The sequence below is a fragment of the Anneissia japonica genome, unplaced genomic scaffold (assembly GCF_011630105.1).
Source record: "Anneissia japonica isolate Jap-2015-1 unplaced genomic scaffold, ASM1163010v1 scaffold287833_len2544123_cov190, whole genome shotgun sequence".
Lineage (NCBI taxonomy): Eukaryota > Metazoa > Echinodermata > Crinoidea > Comatulida > Comatulidae > Anneissia > Anneissia japonica.
The window spans coordinates 2,385,541-2,401,458 of NW_022757233.1; the positions used below are offsets into that span (position 1 = coordinate 2,385,541).

Sequence of the window (15,918 nt, forward strand, 5' to 3'; positions counted from 1 at the left end):
GGGTCCGGGGCATGCCCCCGCGAAATGTTTGTGTTCTAGACGGGCGAACATAACATTTGAGGCATTCTGGACTATCATTTTTTTTCTTTTTCTCTCTTTTTTTTCTTTTTTTACCTCCCAAAAGGGTAGGGTCGGGGCCAGGCTGCCCCCCCCCCTAAATTTTTCCCTGATAAGTGACCAAAACAGGAAAAAATTACCTTTTTATATATTGTATTCATATTCTCCAAATTATAAGCTTTTAAATGATGGGTCAATTACTGGAATCAACTTAGTATTGCAGAAGTTATGAGTAAAAGCATTACAGCTTCTCTGTACTAAAGTATACAATACTGCCACATTATTATGCTAAGTACTCAGTTTAAGATTTAGCTGCAGCACACTGGTTTTGGAATGGCAAGCCTCATATAGTATATAGCCTCAAACAAAACACCATTCTAATATTGATAGTGTTGACCATTATTACACACACATGCTCCAATATAATATCAACCAGTTAATATTATTGCATTTCTAAAAGTGTTGATGAAAAAATAAAGATTTGTTCAAAAACAACTCAGGATTTAAAAGTTATATTCTAATTGGTAAGAAAGGATTTATATTAACTGAATACTAATGCATTCAAATATTACTGCATTTATTAAAGTGTTGATGGAAATTCAAGATTTGTAAGAAAAATAACTCAGGGTTCGATGGTTACATGCAACACATGACCGTTTGCTTATGAGCGATTAACAGAGAAATGTAAATGCTTTCAAATATATTACCGAAATAATATTTATTAGTTTTGTAAAACCATAATACATATAACTAAAAAGTAATAATATAGAGAATGTCCATTGCATTTCATATTACACACAATGATTAATTAATTGTGTACGGTAACTGTATTATGGAGCCACATGTTAAGAATATGTCTTGTCCAAGACTTCAGTCATTCTAATCCAATTATGGGCTTAAAAACATAGGATGATGAAATACAATAGAAAGAATTATAATTATTAGTCTAAAATAAATGTAGTGGGGAAAAATAATAAGGTGGTGTAATAAGGGTGGTTCTACAAAAGAGGCTTGAGAGAAAAAAAAAAATACAAATAACATGCTTTAAAAAGCATCTGAATTAATATTTGGTTGGTGCTAAGAAATAACACATTGTTTAAAAACTCTTTTTTTAAACTTTATTAACACTCTTAAAGGATTTTTTTTTTACATGAAGCATCTATAATTTATACCACCCAAAATCCAGTTTTAATATACTCTAGAGCTTGGGCTTATTATTTTATTAAGGATTATTTAAAGATAGTACAGTGAATGGTATCAAAGCATTACAAATCACTCAAATATGTTTCCCAAGGCCCATTAATCTTGTTTTAATTACTTATATAAATTATATGAAAAGATGTAATTAAAGCACATTACCATAGAAATCTTTCTTTTTTTTTTAATTCATCAAATAAAGGAAATATCAAAATGTCTGATAACTTGATGAGTTAAAAACAAATCAGGATAAACATACAAATCAACAAAAAATAAACATTAAACAGAAGAATCAAAAGAAGAGATACAATTGTCGCCTATAATATACAAACAGCATAGTTGTATAGTACATTCATTTTGAACAGATCCGTCCCCTTCCCTTGGATGTCACACAACTGTCGACTACTACAACAAATAGTCAAAATAATCAAAACAAATACCCCAACAATCTATTTGATTTTTATTCCGATAAATTTTGGACCCGATCTCTTGGGGAAATGAAGGTCGCACTCCATTTGTCATATTTCATTTACCCCTTTGGCAAATACGCCTCATAATCAACACACATTCTTGTGACCGATACACGCGTACCGGTTGTTTTAGGATTCTGATGACGTGGATAGGTACTCGTCGGGACGTTGGTGGTCGTTTATAGCGCGCACAGTAGATATATCTTGAGGGAGTCCCGACTTTCTCCTCAATAATGGTTTGGTTTCTTTTCTCTTAGTGCCAATTTGAGCCTATTAAAAAAAAAAATTTTAATGTAATAAATAGACCTTATAAGGCATAGTGATAAAAAAAACATGACAATAATGATGATTATACCAATAGTAGTAGTAATGATGATTACATAATAATAGTACAAATGATCTTGACATTAATAGTAATATAATATCAGAAATAATAAAAACAATAACAATCAGTGTTCTCTCTAGTATCATGGGCAAGCGTAATGGTAAGTGTAAAGTCCACCATAGTTGGGACTGACACAAGGTATTTTTAATAATTAGGAGGAACTGGATATATCCTAAATTGCACTTTAAGACTATATAGAAGCAGGGAACAACTAAATAATTTAACTGTCCCCTGATAAAAGCATCATGGAAGATGTTCCAAACATCATGGCAAATTGTCAAGCATCATGGGGAAAGTGCCAAGCATCATGCATGATGCTTCAAGGGCCTGGGGAGAACACTGACAATTTAGTAGTACTTTTCCATCTGTGTTTTTTTTAAGCAAACGACAAAATTACTAATGCCGGTATATTTCAATATAAAAATTACAAAAATGATGACTGTACCAATATTAATGATTATGTAATAATAGTAATTGACAGTAACTGCAATATAATAGTAATAATAAAATCAATAACAATTTAGATTTTTATAATGCTGTTCATATAACAATTCATGCATGTCTGAATTGGAAACACATGAGTGATGAATAAAAACAAAATAATAAACAAATAATGAGATGAAAAAATATATGTATGTAGTGTAGATGTGACGCAAGTTTAAAACAACATGAACGATGCAATGACACTGAAAGGATTGGAAACAAAAGGAAGAAAACAAAAGAGATGGGAAAGAAAGAAGAAATGAAAATGAAAGAAAGCTGAGAAAGAGAGAGAAAGAAGTAATGAGAATGAAGGAAGGTACAAGAATGAAAACAAGAATAAAAGGAAGAATGAGAATGAATGAAAGAAAGAAAGAACAAGAATAAAAAATAGATATGCCAACCTGTTTATCTACATCTCCTTTCTTTAAAACAACATCTTCATCATCTTCAACTTCCATCAAGGTACTACTAGCTCCTGAGTTGGAGTTCAGACTCTTGTGGAAATTATCATACTTCAAGAGAAAAAAAAAATTAAGTTAAAATTTTTTTTATAAATGATATCAAGACTAAGTAGCTTTATTGAGACATAAGCATTAGAATCACAATTACAGCCAAGGACTTTGTCCATCCGTATGTTTTGTGTAATTAAGGCGACAACAATATACCAATGCCTTCTGAATTTAAGATCATTTGCCTCTAGGCAATTTTATATTTACTAAAATGTACACATCTTTAAAATGTTTGACTACCATTGCAAAACATATCATGTCCCATAGAACTAAATTAAGTTGTTTTTATGCCTAGTTCTAATTGTATTTAGGTTTTGTTTTAATTTGACATTCATTATTAATAATATTTTCAGTTAATAATAACGTTTTACACTTCTTATTAAGTTATGTATGGGTCAAACCTTTCCTAGTGAGATTGTTCCTCTGTTATAAAGGTGTAAACGAATAAATCTTATATTTCTATATTGTTATCAATTACATTTAAAAAAACTACATCATGTTTGAAGATCTCAGCTACTACTGTGTCCTTAGATTATAACACTTAGATATCCTTGATATTTCATAGCCAACATGAAATTATGTCCTGACCCATGTGGGAAGGGGACAATTAACTGGGAAAAAATGTTGAGCTCAGTAAGCAAATGGTCGAAATGTACTCAGAATGTTATGTTTTGATTAATTCATATTTTCTGTGCTCTCTACTATTTCGTACTGGACGAAGATAAATTTACATTGTGTAGAAATCTGATAGAGTATGTTGCAATGTATGGAAGGCAAAATGGATCAAAAAGTTGACTTACTAAAGGATTATTCTTAGCCTTGACCTCAATTTCCAACCAGGCATCTTCCCTTTGTTTCATAGCTTCTTTCTCCCTAAAAAAATAAAATCAACACAAAAAATATATTTAAAAATAAAAATATATATATATATATATATATATATATGTTAGATGTTCTCGATTAGCGTCATGTCTACTATTTAAAATAAAATATACTCATAAAACGCTGCAGCGCTTGTGCGAGTGGAATCGAACGGCTTGGTGGTTAAGATGCTTGCCTTCAAATCCAATGGTCCTGGGTTCGGCTCATATCATAGTAACAGGATTTTTCTTCTCACAACCACAACAACTCCACTCTCTAAGCCTCATGAGACATAGTTTTATGTGGAGCATCTTGTGTATATGTTTGTCATGTGAAGGGATTGCCACTTAAAAAAGTGATTAGGTTTGCTGTTTGGCATATTCTTAGCCTTGGGCCAAAAGTTGAATAGAACATTAAAAAAGAAAAAAAAAAAAAAAAGGGGGGGGGGAAAAGGTTACACAGAATACAGTTACAGAATCTCAAACCTGTTCAAGGGAGCTGGCAAACTAAAGATTTTCTTTTTTGAAGTGTGTAAAAATAGGAAGCCTATACAAGAAGAGGTTTAATAACTCTGAACTTTGTTTATGAAGAGATAAAGATTAAAATATTGAATATTCTTTCATACCCTTTTATGGAACTATATAATTAAAACCAACCTAAAATCTCTTTCCACACGGTTATGTTAAACCTAACAATCAAATGTTAAGATATATGAGATTAGTAGCGACATATGCTTTGGATTAAGTCTGGATAAAAACAGTATTAAATAATGGATCTTTTAATCCATTGCATATCGTGGCTGTTTCCATGAACAGTAGTGATAAAACAAAATAGACGACTTCCGTAAAGTAGGAATTATATAAAATAAGACCAAGTCAAAGGGGTTTAAAAGCCTTTTTGGAGGATGCCCTTCAGTAGGGATACTAGTATTAGTGTAATGATAATACTTAAATTTTTGAATAAGAATTAAATTTCATTTCTATAAATTATTGAATAAAAACAAATAAAACCATAAATCTCAGATTTATGCTGAATTTTGGATTATAATATAAATCACACACTAAAAATTTGGTATATTATTCAAACATCTAACAGTGAAAACACCAATTACAGGATGAGCATAAATATGTAAAAATAAGATTTAAAAATATAACATCATTCAAGATATACATGGAAAGGGTTAAAAAATACCCAATATAATATGAATTCTATTAGCTATGAACACCATAATCATTTATATTGAACACATTTGAACTTTCTAAGGGAGAATGGCTTGTTTATTCAATTAAATAATATTTATATTCCATTAGAAGCCAAATAAAATGATTTGACTATTTGTGTAAATAACTATTATCAGATATATCATTTGTGTTAAAAATGAAATTATTTCAACATTTTGTAGCGGAGCTGAATAACTTGGTGGTTAAGATGCTTGCCTTCCAATTCCAGGGTCCTGGGTTCAATTCCTGTCAGTGTTGCAGGATTTTTTCTCCCGACCAAAACAATTCCACTCCCTAAATCTCATATTGAGATTTAGTTTGTGTAAAGCATCGTGTGAGCATTTCATTTCATTTTCATTTCATTTCTTTAAGCACGAGGGCCAAGGATATGCCAATAAGTGAACTTAATCACTGTCCTACGTGGCATATCCATTTAACAACAGGGGACTTGTGTAAGGGATTGTCACCTACAACTAGGACAGTGTTCGCTATTGACAATTCTTGGTGCATATGTTGTGTGTCTAAATAAATAAAATAAAATAAAATAAAATAAAAAGCTTTTAAAAATGTGATTTGGAATTGCTTATTTAAGTCAGTTTATAGCTCTCGATTTAAAATTAGAATGAGAAAAAACATCCTTGCTAATTAATGGACTCATAAATAATGATTCTATATTTCTTTCCCAGACTCTTAAACTGACGGGTAATCAATTCAAGGATATTTGTAGTAAAAGGTTCACAATTCTGCGAAAACTCATTTGTTTTAGCTCTGTAAGTTGATAACTTACTTGACCTTTTAAACGAGGTATTAAGTGTTTAATTGACTACAGTAGGAGACTTACATTATACCTTGTTATTTGTTTAGACAGTCGAAAGAGGGAGGAGAAAAAGTAATAAAATTTTGTTTTTTTATTTAGCAACCCGGTTTTGCTGAAAGTTGAGGCATTGTAGAAAATACTTAGTACCTGTACCTTACTAGTTACTTCTTAGTTGATGAATGTGAATGGTGTAGTAATGGTATAAATTTATATAATTAAGGAAGAAATAGATATCTTCTTTTTGGGGCTTTCAATGTGGAGGCGGGCACAAAAAAATGCTGAATTTTTATCTAATTTCTCTCTCTCCCCCCCTTTTTTCCCCTTTTTTTTTTTTGAAGTCTTGCTTTAGAGGCTTTCCCATATTTTATTTTTGGTATCAAATTATCGCGGTGTCCAAATGCATGTAAAAATGAGAATTTCACCTTTTTTTTCAACACAAGCTAACATGGGTTTGCATACTTAAAATTGGTTTGGCAACATACTTTTGTCGTTCCTGCTTGTAAACTTGGGTACACTCATCAAACAGCTTTTGGTTCATCTCCATGAAAAGTTTGAGGGCGTTGTAAATCAGACCATGTATCGTCCTACAATATACACACAGAACAAAGCTCATAAAAAAATACTACAGCTTCAACAAATTTAAAAAAAACTCCATTATTATCTATTGAAGATCTTAGCATGAATATTTATTTCAATTCATGTCTCAATTAGTTATATTTTCAAACAAGACAAACAACAGATTTACAAATACTATTTGGATCATTGATCAAAGAACCCACTACATCTTTCGAGACGAGTTGGGGATTACCCCAGTGAACTGGTATATAGAGAACCTGTTATGAAATGACGAGAAAAGTTAGTACCGGTTTACAAGGTAACTCAGACAAAAAGAGACCCTTAGGGCAGAAGCTTTGGTATAAAGCGCAATATAAATCACACTACATTACATTAATAGGACATTGATTTCTTTTTTTTTCAGACATGCATTTTGACCTGGTGGATCAAGAAGTACTAAAGTGCCCCCCCCCCCCTTTTCTACACTCCAGGCAAAAAAAAACACCACTCAAAACCATTCAGTTTATTATGTTATGAAGACATGAACTTACTTATTCCAGTGAGCTTTTGAATTCCGGTAGAGAGATGGAAACATGATGGGCAATATCACTGTAGCATTATCACTAATCAAACTCATTATGTATTCATTGTTCCAATAGTAGAGCGCCCTCTCTGCTACCTGCATGGATTATAATTGAAGCGTATGACTAAAAATATCTTCAATACACAGCATGTACATGTATGTATGTATTAAAACTCCGTTTTTTGGTTCAAGGTTCAACTTATTTGTCACATATATTGATACATGAAACTTGCATTCTCACAATAATACACTGACAACAAATTACTTTTACCAATTAGAACAACATTCAAGTCAACTACGCTTTGTAAAAATGCAGTATGAGTAGAATAAGTTAGCATGTTAAAAAATATTTATTTAACAATTACCAAATTTACTCGAATAAACGCCTATGGCGTTTATTGTTGAGGGGAGTTTTGATGGAGAAGTTTATTCGAGGGAGGCATCTATTTCAAATGCGGCTCTAGAGGGAGAATATATTTGGGGAGGGGGAGTGTTTATTCAAAGCTGGGCCTTTATTTGAATAAATAAGGTATATCAATTATCTATATAAGAAAAAAAAAAGCAGTAATAGTAGCAAATGGCAGCTGTAGTAATAGCAAGCAGCAAAAATAATAATAATCATCCTTGAGCCAATTTTGTTTCCAATAATTGGGATTGTGGATAAGATACAACACAATTGTTAATGTGACATTGTAAATTATGTAGAAATCCTATTCCATTTCTAAATAATAAAACAAATGGATATGGGAAATTAAAAGATTTACTTGTTTATAAATTTAACTATAGATGTTTTTATATATTTAAACTAAAGATAATTCTTAATAATACATTGTTTATAATAGTGGCTTTATATTAGATAAATATTTTTATTTATATATTGGTTTAAAAAAAAGACTTTAGATCTTTGAAATTCTACCATATTTTTTAAAGCTTTTATACTCTGTTTTATACATCCTGAAAATGACCTAACTACCCTTAATGGGTAATATCAGTTTAGAATTGCTTTTATTTATGTGCAAATATTCATAATGAGCAATTAATAAATACTGTAAAAAAAAAAAACCTTTAATTATGATATAAATGTCTTATGGCGTTAAAAAAAAAATACAAATACAGGTTTTACTGCTTGAGCCAAACAGATCTCCATTTACTTAGAAAGTACAGAAAGGTTAAAGGTTATACTTTTATAGTGTTACTAAGAGTATTACGACAAGGACATAAAGCAAATTAACAGCTTGAAGCGAATATCTAAAAAAAGTGATGTTGACATGCCGTGAACTAAACGATATTAATATGAGATGCGCGGCAACGTACCTGGAAATGAGGGCTAGACACGCATTTTGCTAGTTGCTGAAATAAAGGTTCCTGGATCTTGACAAACTCCGTAGGTTCTATAACATCCAAGATCTCCTCCAATTCATTCAGAAACATTACCTGGTAATTAACAAATCATTGAAATAATTATATTAATAATGATTATGGAATAAATAACAATAACGTGATTGTCAGCAGCAATGAAAGCAAAACCAAAACGATAATTTACCGATTATTGTAACTAAAGAAAAAGGTCCTAATGTTAAGTAAAAAGAGATCAGTGAATTTAATTTGTAGTAAATTTATTCCATTCTGATTTAAATCATTGGTCATGTTATCTAATTAATACCTGATTTGAACCAATGGTAATATTATCTGACTGTTTTAAACCATTGGTCATGCTATTCAGAACTATATTTAAACCATTGTATATTATGAAATATTGCCTGGTTGAAACTATTATGGTACATAACATTGCCTAGTTTAAACCACTGGTTATATTACTTTATATTATCTTGATGAAAGCAATGGCTATCTAATATTGCTTGTTATAAAAGGTCACATTATCTAACAAACACTGCATAGTTTCAATCATTGGTCATTATATCATAACATTACCTGTTTTAAACCAATGGAAATGTTGCCCAAGATTACCTGTTATCAAGTTATTCAAAATTACCTTGTTTAAACTATTAGTTATGTTACCAAGCATTACGTGACTTAAACCGTTTATCCTGTTCATTGCTGGTGTAAACAGTCGGTCAAGTTATTCAACATTTCCTTGCTTAAACAATTGGTTATGTTACCAATCATTACGTGGTTTTAACCATTTATCCTGTTCATTGCTGGTTTAAACAATCGGTCAAGTTATTCAACATTCCCTTGCTTAAACATTTGGCTATGTTACCAATCATTATGTGGTTTAAACTGTTTAACCTGTTCATTGCTGGTTTAAACAATCAGTCATGTCATTCAACATTCCCTTGCTTAAACAATTGGTTATGTTATCAAACATTACATGGTTTAAACCGTTTAACCTGTTCATTGCTTGTTTAATCAATCAATCAATCAATCAGTCAAGCTATACATTTCCTTGCTTAAACAATCGGTTATATTATCAAACATTGCCTGGTTCAAACCATTTAACCTGTTATGACACTGCTAGTTTAAACCATTGGCCATGCTTTCTGCACAGATAATAACCAGCTTACCTCCTTTGGACTATGAACTTTGGGCCAGAACTTCAACAATCCCCGTATAACCTACGAAAAAAGAACCAAAACCAGTAACACCATGAATCCATCTTATTGCAAAATATAATCCATAGTTCACAGATACAGAATAACACAGACTAGCGTAAACCTAAACATAAACATCAGTTTCATTATGATATCATAGCAAAAAAAAATATCATATTATATTGTTTGGAATAGGAGACTATCCATCTACTATTTTTTTAAATTAATCTCATTCAATTTTATGAATTTGTAATTATCAACTAAATTTATATAATTTGATGAAACAAATTAATACCATGTGACTTCCATGAACAAGGCCATTGTTGTCAAGTTGATGTATGCTACATTGATCGTGCAAGTTTATTCAATTCAGTTATTAATTTGTACAATATACCATAGCATTGTCAATATCATATTCATTAATAATCAACTGCTCTAATATTTTATTTTCAAATATTAGCTTCCCTTTGAAGATGCAAAATATTATGTAGGGCCTATTAATTATTATCATTAAAAAGGACAAAAAAACGTTGCCCAAAAACAGTGAAATTTACAATTAAGTAGGGCATGAATATTATGCTTAAGTTTTAGTATAGGCCTAGTTTGTAATACATGCATTAACATACATTTATTTAAATTTATTTTTATTTACATATACAGTATTTACAGCCAACAGCAAATACAAAATTTGTAACTTATATAAGAAGGAATACATGCAAACAAAAGATACAAACTATATAGTGTGAAATCAGTGTAGAAAAATAAAAAAATAAACTAAATATTATGTCTTTTTTCTTATATGGACTACATCTTAATGTTGAGTGTTAGTCTACATGTTAATGACAAGGCTGGAAGTTCTGTGTACGTGCATACAAATTGTCGCCACTTATATTTAAGTAATGTTATTGCAACATACAATTTTGCAGAAAAATACACTTGCTTTTTGCATCTTGGGATGGAAACTTCGAAGGTATTAAATGAGCATGCAACTCACCTTTTCAGTAAGCATGGGATCTTTCTCTAAAAACTGGACAACACAGTAGGCTAGCTGGGGGTGGTAAACACTAAGGGACTTGCTCTTGTGCAGCGGGATTAATACTCGTAACAGGAAATGCTTGTGTTCCTCTTTCAACGGAAGGGCAAACCCATTTATGATACTTGAAAAGAAAATAATAGTAATAAATATTAACTACCGGTACATTAACATAAATATTTTGAAAGGTGTTTTGTAATAGGAAACTCAAAAATGATATTTTGGACCAACACAAAGTGTCATTGTACGATATACTAAGTACAATACAAAACCTCGAAACATTTAAGTTGCACTTATGTATTTCTGCAACCATACAACTGTACTTAGTTATTTCGTTATTCCCATAGGACGACACTCAGGTCAAGTACTCAACTTAAGGAATCTAAATCAAAGTATGGATCAAGATCCTTAGCTGCTGCTCCTCTTTGGAATGACCTTCCATCTTTCATTTCAGAAATCTCTTGAAGCCTTCAAAAAACAACTGAACTGCCACCTACCATCCTTTTTTTTCGAGAATGAAGCTATGCACAGTTATCGCACAAAGAGCGCTTTAAAAATGCTTGTTTATAATTATTAATATTAAAAGGTCACATTGGACAAGCAAATGCTTTCTAGGATTGTACATCAAGGTACATCTCAAAAATACATTTAAACAAATGGTGTAAGTAATGTGGAGGTAATGTACTGCTGTATCTTGTGTGTTGCTTACGCACTGCATGTTTGAATTTGTCTTGTTTTTAAATTAAAGTATTGAAAAAAATATCAGCAATACAAATATATAAATAATTGATGATACAAGTTTTGACTTTAAGTAGTATTGTCCCCTAACAAATGGTCTTGAAGTTAAATAAAAATTATCACTTAAGCATAAAAATAAGTGAATTTCATTTTGTTATTTATCTGACTTTAATATAATAACATAATACATAAAAATGGTTGGGGCAGCTTAAATGAATCATAATTCTTTCAAGTTAGCTGTCTCCCTCAACAAAAAACAATAAAATTATAAAATTGTTAATTTAATTTAAAAAATGTTTACTCTGATTGCTATATTATTAAACAAAAATAATAATAATAATAATATTTAATAATTGATTATACAATTATCTTTGGCATTTTACATGGGACAATAAATCTTGAATTACTGAACCTTTCAATGAATGAACTATACCTTCCAAGAATCTCTAATAATTCTGCTATTCCATTATGATGCTCCGTTTCATACACAAATCTAAAAATAAAGTAACAATATAATTATGTTCATCTTCGATGACTCCTCTAGAACAAAAACAGTTAAATCTTTTAAAACGCAGGAGGCAAAACATTTCAAAATTGACATTTGGGAGAAATCTCAAGTAGGAAAAAAAAAATAAATAGAAAGAGACATGGAGATTGCAATCTTATATTTGTTAAATGTAACACACACAGACAATGACATCAATAAGAAAGACAACATTTGCATAGAAAGCCAAACACATCTCACGTACAGTGCAATAAAAATAAATAGAGTGCGTCTAAAGAATTACAGACATGCATATGTATCAATTATACAAGGATTCACACACAGATGCACATAGAGTATCGGTAAGCACAAGTGACCTGTGGCATCTAAGGGAAGAAAGATGGCGGATAGGGGTCTGCATGCTCCCAGTCTGTGCACTAAAGTGATTCCCCACTAGAAACTTGCTTATTTTTAAGCCAGTGCCAGTTTAATTAATCCTCCTACTCAATCCCTCCACTTTTATAATTTCATAATTTTGTTTGTCTCAAGAGTCAAAAATAGAGTCTGGTAGGCAAAAAGGGAACATTGTCCAGGCTGTACAAGATGCCTACTTAAAATATAGTAAGTTATTAACTTATAATTAATACTTCAACAAGAAAAAAAATGTCCCCATTAATTACCGGACAGTAAAATAATACCTTTACAATATATTCTTTTGCATAAACCCTTCAATTGGTTGATAAATCAACTTGAGGAATTTTTTGGTAGTAAAATTTCAGTTAATCTGCAAAAGCTAAGTTTTTATTTACCTGTTTCTTCATAGAAGTTAATTATTTATTTGATCTTTTTAAATGAACAATTACAAATTTTAATTAGAATTTTTTGTTTTCCTGACTTTTGCTTTTGACAGACATTATTATATATCAAATAAAGCAAGATATCTTGGCATTATTAATTTTTCTTTATCATCCACGATGGCAAGTTAATTATACATTTGACTTCATTGGCTACACGTGTGGTTAAATCACGTTGCATTCAATAACGTGCCGACTGTCGAGTTAGGTGAACGAGCACGTGTCTAATGCCATATAATATAGATTAATTGATGTAAGAGGTAAAGGAGATGAAAATTGACAGGAAAATGAGAAAAAAAATGATAGGTAAACAAGATAAATATCAACAGAAATAGGAAAACGGTAAAAGATGAAAGGAAGATAATGTTATGTCGAAATATCCAATGCAATGCACACTAAACCAAAATAATGTGGATAAAAATGTTAAATAAGCCTTAGAAAAAGGGTTAACTACAGTATGTGCAAACCCCTACGCAAACAATCGAAGTACAGAATATTAAATAGTTTTCAGCCTCATGAGGGCAGTTAAATTATTGCATTGACCCAAATCAGAATACATTTTCATTATACAGCTTTCTTCCAAGGTAATATTAAATATACCACTCATTACAGTCAGTCTAAAAATAATTTTATCGATTCAATATTAATTTGCATAATTATTTGTAATTTTTTCATTAAAACTTTTAACCAATTTAACAGTATTATTTTTCTTCTTTTTTTTTTGGGTTTTATACAATTAATCTATCTATACAGAAATCTATAATATTACTTTGTATGTCAACTGTTTTATTAAATTTATATTATACATAGTTACCAACCTAAAAAATTTGAAATGGGTGACTGAATGTGGGAGGGAGAGGCTGCCAGGGTCCCCATGGTTCAGGGGCAGAACCCCGGTGGGGGTCGGTTTCCAGTCACACAATCAACGGTTGGTTGTGACAATGAACGCGCAAGATCAGACGCGACTACTAAATTCTACTAAGTGTGTGGTTGGCTTTGTTGTTTTGGTAGGGAAAGAGAAATTTTCTCGGTGAATTGATTCTCGAACAAGATAAACAAAAGGTCTCTAATGACTCAAGCTACTGCATGACCATTTTTATAACACCAATTTCTTCTATTTTTAAATACATTTTCCCCGAATTCCTGATAAGTCGTTATCACGAAGGGACTTGAGCTAAATGCAGGACAAATTTATGATCACGCATGTGTTTCTGCAAAATGTGTGTTTCATCCAAAATCACTTTGAAATGCAGGACCCTCCCGCACGATGTGAGACAGTTGGTAACTATGTATTATAGGAATATTACATATTTTAAATATTTTTTATTATCCTTTATTATTTATCAGAGATGAGTTACCCAACTGTTTTGGCTCCTGGAAAAATATTTTCAATCAATATGAACCTTGAAATAATGATTAATACCTTTAATTTTTTAGAAGAAAAACGTTACATTATTCAAATATATATATACCTTAATGTGTATCACTAGTGAAGCAGTTTCTATGTACAAAATTACCATCATATACTTACTTATAAAATATGTTATTGATATGCTTTCTTATATAAGCCCTGAGACCTAAGAATTTTCCATAGATACGGTGCAAAGTAGTCTTGAGAAAGTCTCTTTCACGTGGATCCTCACTGTCGAACAAATCTAGTAACTGAAAAAAAACCCCAAAAAAACCATTATTATTAGATAAACTTAATATAGTTTTTAAAATTCTAAATCTTTTAGTAAATTGTTTTGCACACCACAAAGTAATTAGAGTTACTTGGTAATGGTAAGGTATTTGCAGAGCGCCTTCCACAATAAAATTGTTTCAAGGTGCTGACAGTATACCGACTCAAAATCAGATTCAAAAAACATAAAAACAAAAAAATTAAAATAAATAAAATTAATAAAATAAATTTAAAAAATAAAACAAGCAAAGACAGCGACCAAAAATGGCAAAAAAAAAAAAAAAAAAAAAAAAAAAAAAAAAAACACGCAACACATAAGGGAAGGGAATTGCACAATCCCAATGACAACGCCGGCTTAAGTAAGGGAGTTGCGAATTTAAGGGAGGGGAAAAAAACTTAAACTACTTCATAGTCTTAAACTACAGTTTGTGAGAAATGAATGTATAAAAGAGATAGGTTTTCAGTTGTTGCTTAAATGCAGGAACAAAAGATGCTCCATGGACACAAGCAGGTAATGAGTTCCAGAGCTTCCACTTTGTATTCATTTCATCCACTTAAAAGTCTGAAACTACAACAGCACGTATCTGAACAAACAAAAGTACTGCCCTGTCCAGATTATCAAATTCTATTTGACGAAAACATGTGACATGCCTATATATGGTCATGATGACATCACATCATGACCATATATAGCCACATCATGACTATATATGGGTCTACAACAGTTTTTCCTAAAATATAATTTAATAGCTTGGACAGAGCTTTAAAGCTTTGTCTACATTATAAAATTTTATGTAACAAAAAATGTGATGTGCCCATATGTTAGGTTGATGATGTCATATCACGTAATATTAAAACTGTATCAAAAAAAGTTTAACGTGTTCAACTCTTATGTTTCACGTGACGCTTTTTTAGATGAAAATTGAGAGTATATACAAAGCTTAACAATGACGATAAAAAAATTTGATCAATCCAGCCCATGAAATTGGGAAAACATTAGGTCAGCAACCTTAAATTCTTCTAGGTCTCTGCAAATTTTTACTACCTGGGCGTACAGTATATTATAAACTACGATTTTTCCAAACACACAAGTTTACATCGTCATCTACAGATTGTAATTTTATTTGCATTGTTTGTGAAAGAATGGTTGTACATGTATTATTTTTAATAGTGTAGTATAATACTTATGTTTTACATAACAAAATTGCTGAAGAAATGTCATTTTAGCGTTCGTTTTAGTGTTATCTTTAGTATGGTATATATCTTTTTCACTTTTTCATTAAAAACACGATCGTTAGCGTGCCATGTGCGGGCAATGATCATAGACTGTTTGCTTCGAAACTGTTCATGCATGTTTATGCGCATGCCCTGAATGATCTATGGGATTTCCCAAATATCAACTTGATAAGTCATGATGCCGAAGTGTTGGTGATTTTAAA

The 15,918-nt window shown here is 31.0% G+C and overlaps 1 protein-coding gene across 1 annotated transcript in view; it reads right to left on the reverse strand.

Moving 5' to 3' along the window:
* Positions 1-1,152: 1,152 nt before the first annotated feature.
* Positions 1,153-15,918, reverse strand: part of LOC117124529 (serine/threonine-protein phosphatase 2A 56 kDa regulatory subunit gamma isoform-like) — a 51,459-nt gene continuing 36,693 nt past the window's right edge. The window contains exons 7-16 of the mRNA XM_033270785.1: positions 14,330-14,460; positions 11,894-11,953; positions 10,684-10,846; positions 9,663-9,713; positions 8,452-8,571; positions 7,106-7,233; positions 6,482-6,583; positions 3,902-3,974; positions 2,994-3,104; positions 1,153-1,994 (exon numbers count right to left, since the gene is read on the reverse strand). Of these exons, the coding sequence (XP_033126676.1) occupies positions 1,854-1,994; positions 2,994-3,104; positions 3,902-3,974; positions 6,482-6,583; positions 7,106-7,233; positions 8,452-8,571; positions 9,663-9,713; positions 10,684-10,846; positions 11,894-11,953; positions 14,330-14,460 (1,080 nt within the window). The 3' untranslated portion in view covers positions 1,153-1,853. The remainder of the gene's footprint in view (positions 1,995-2,993; positions 3,105-3,901; positions 3,975-6,481; positions 6,584-7,105; positions 7,234-8,451; positions 8,572-9,662; positions 9,714-10,683; positions 10,847-11,893; positions 11,954-14,329; positions 14,461-15,918) is intronic.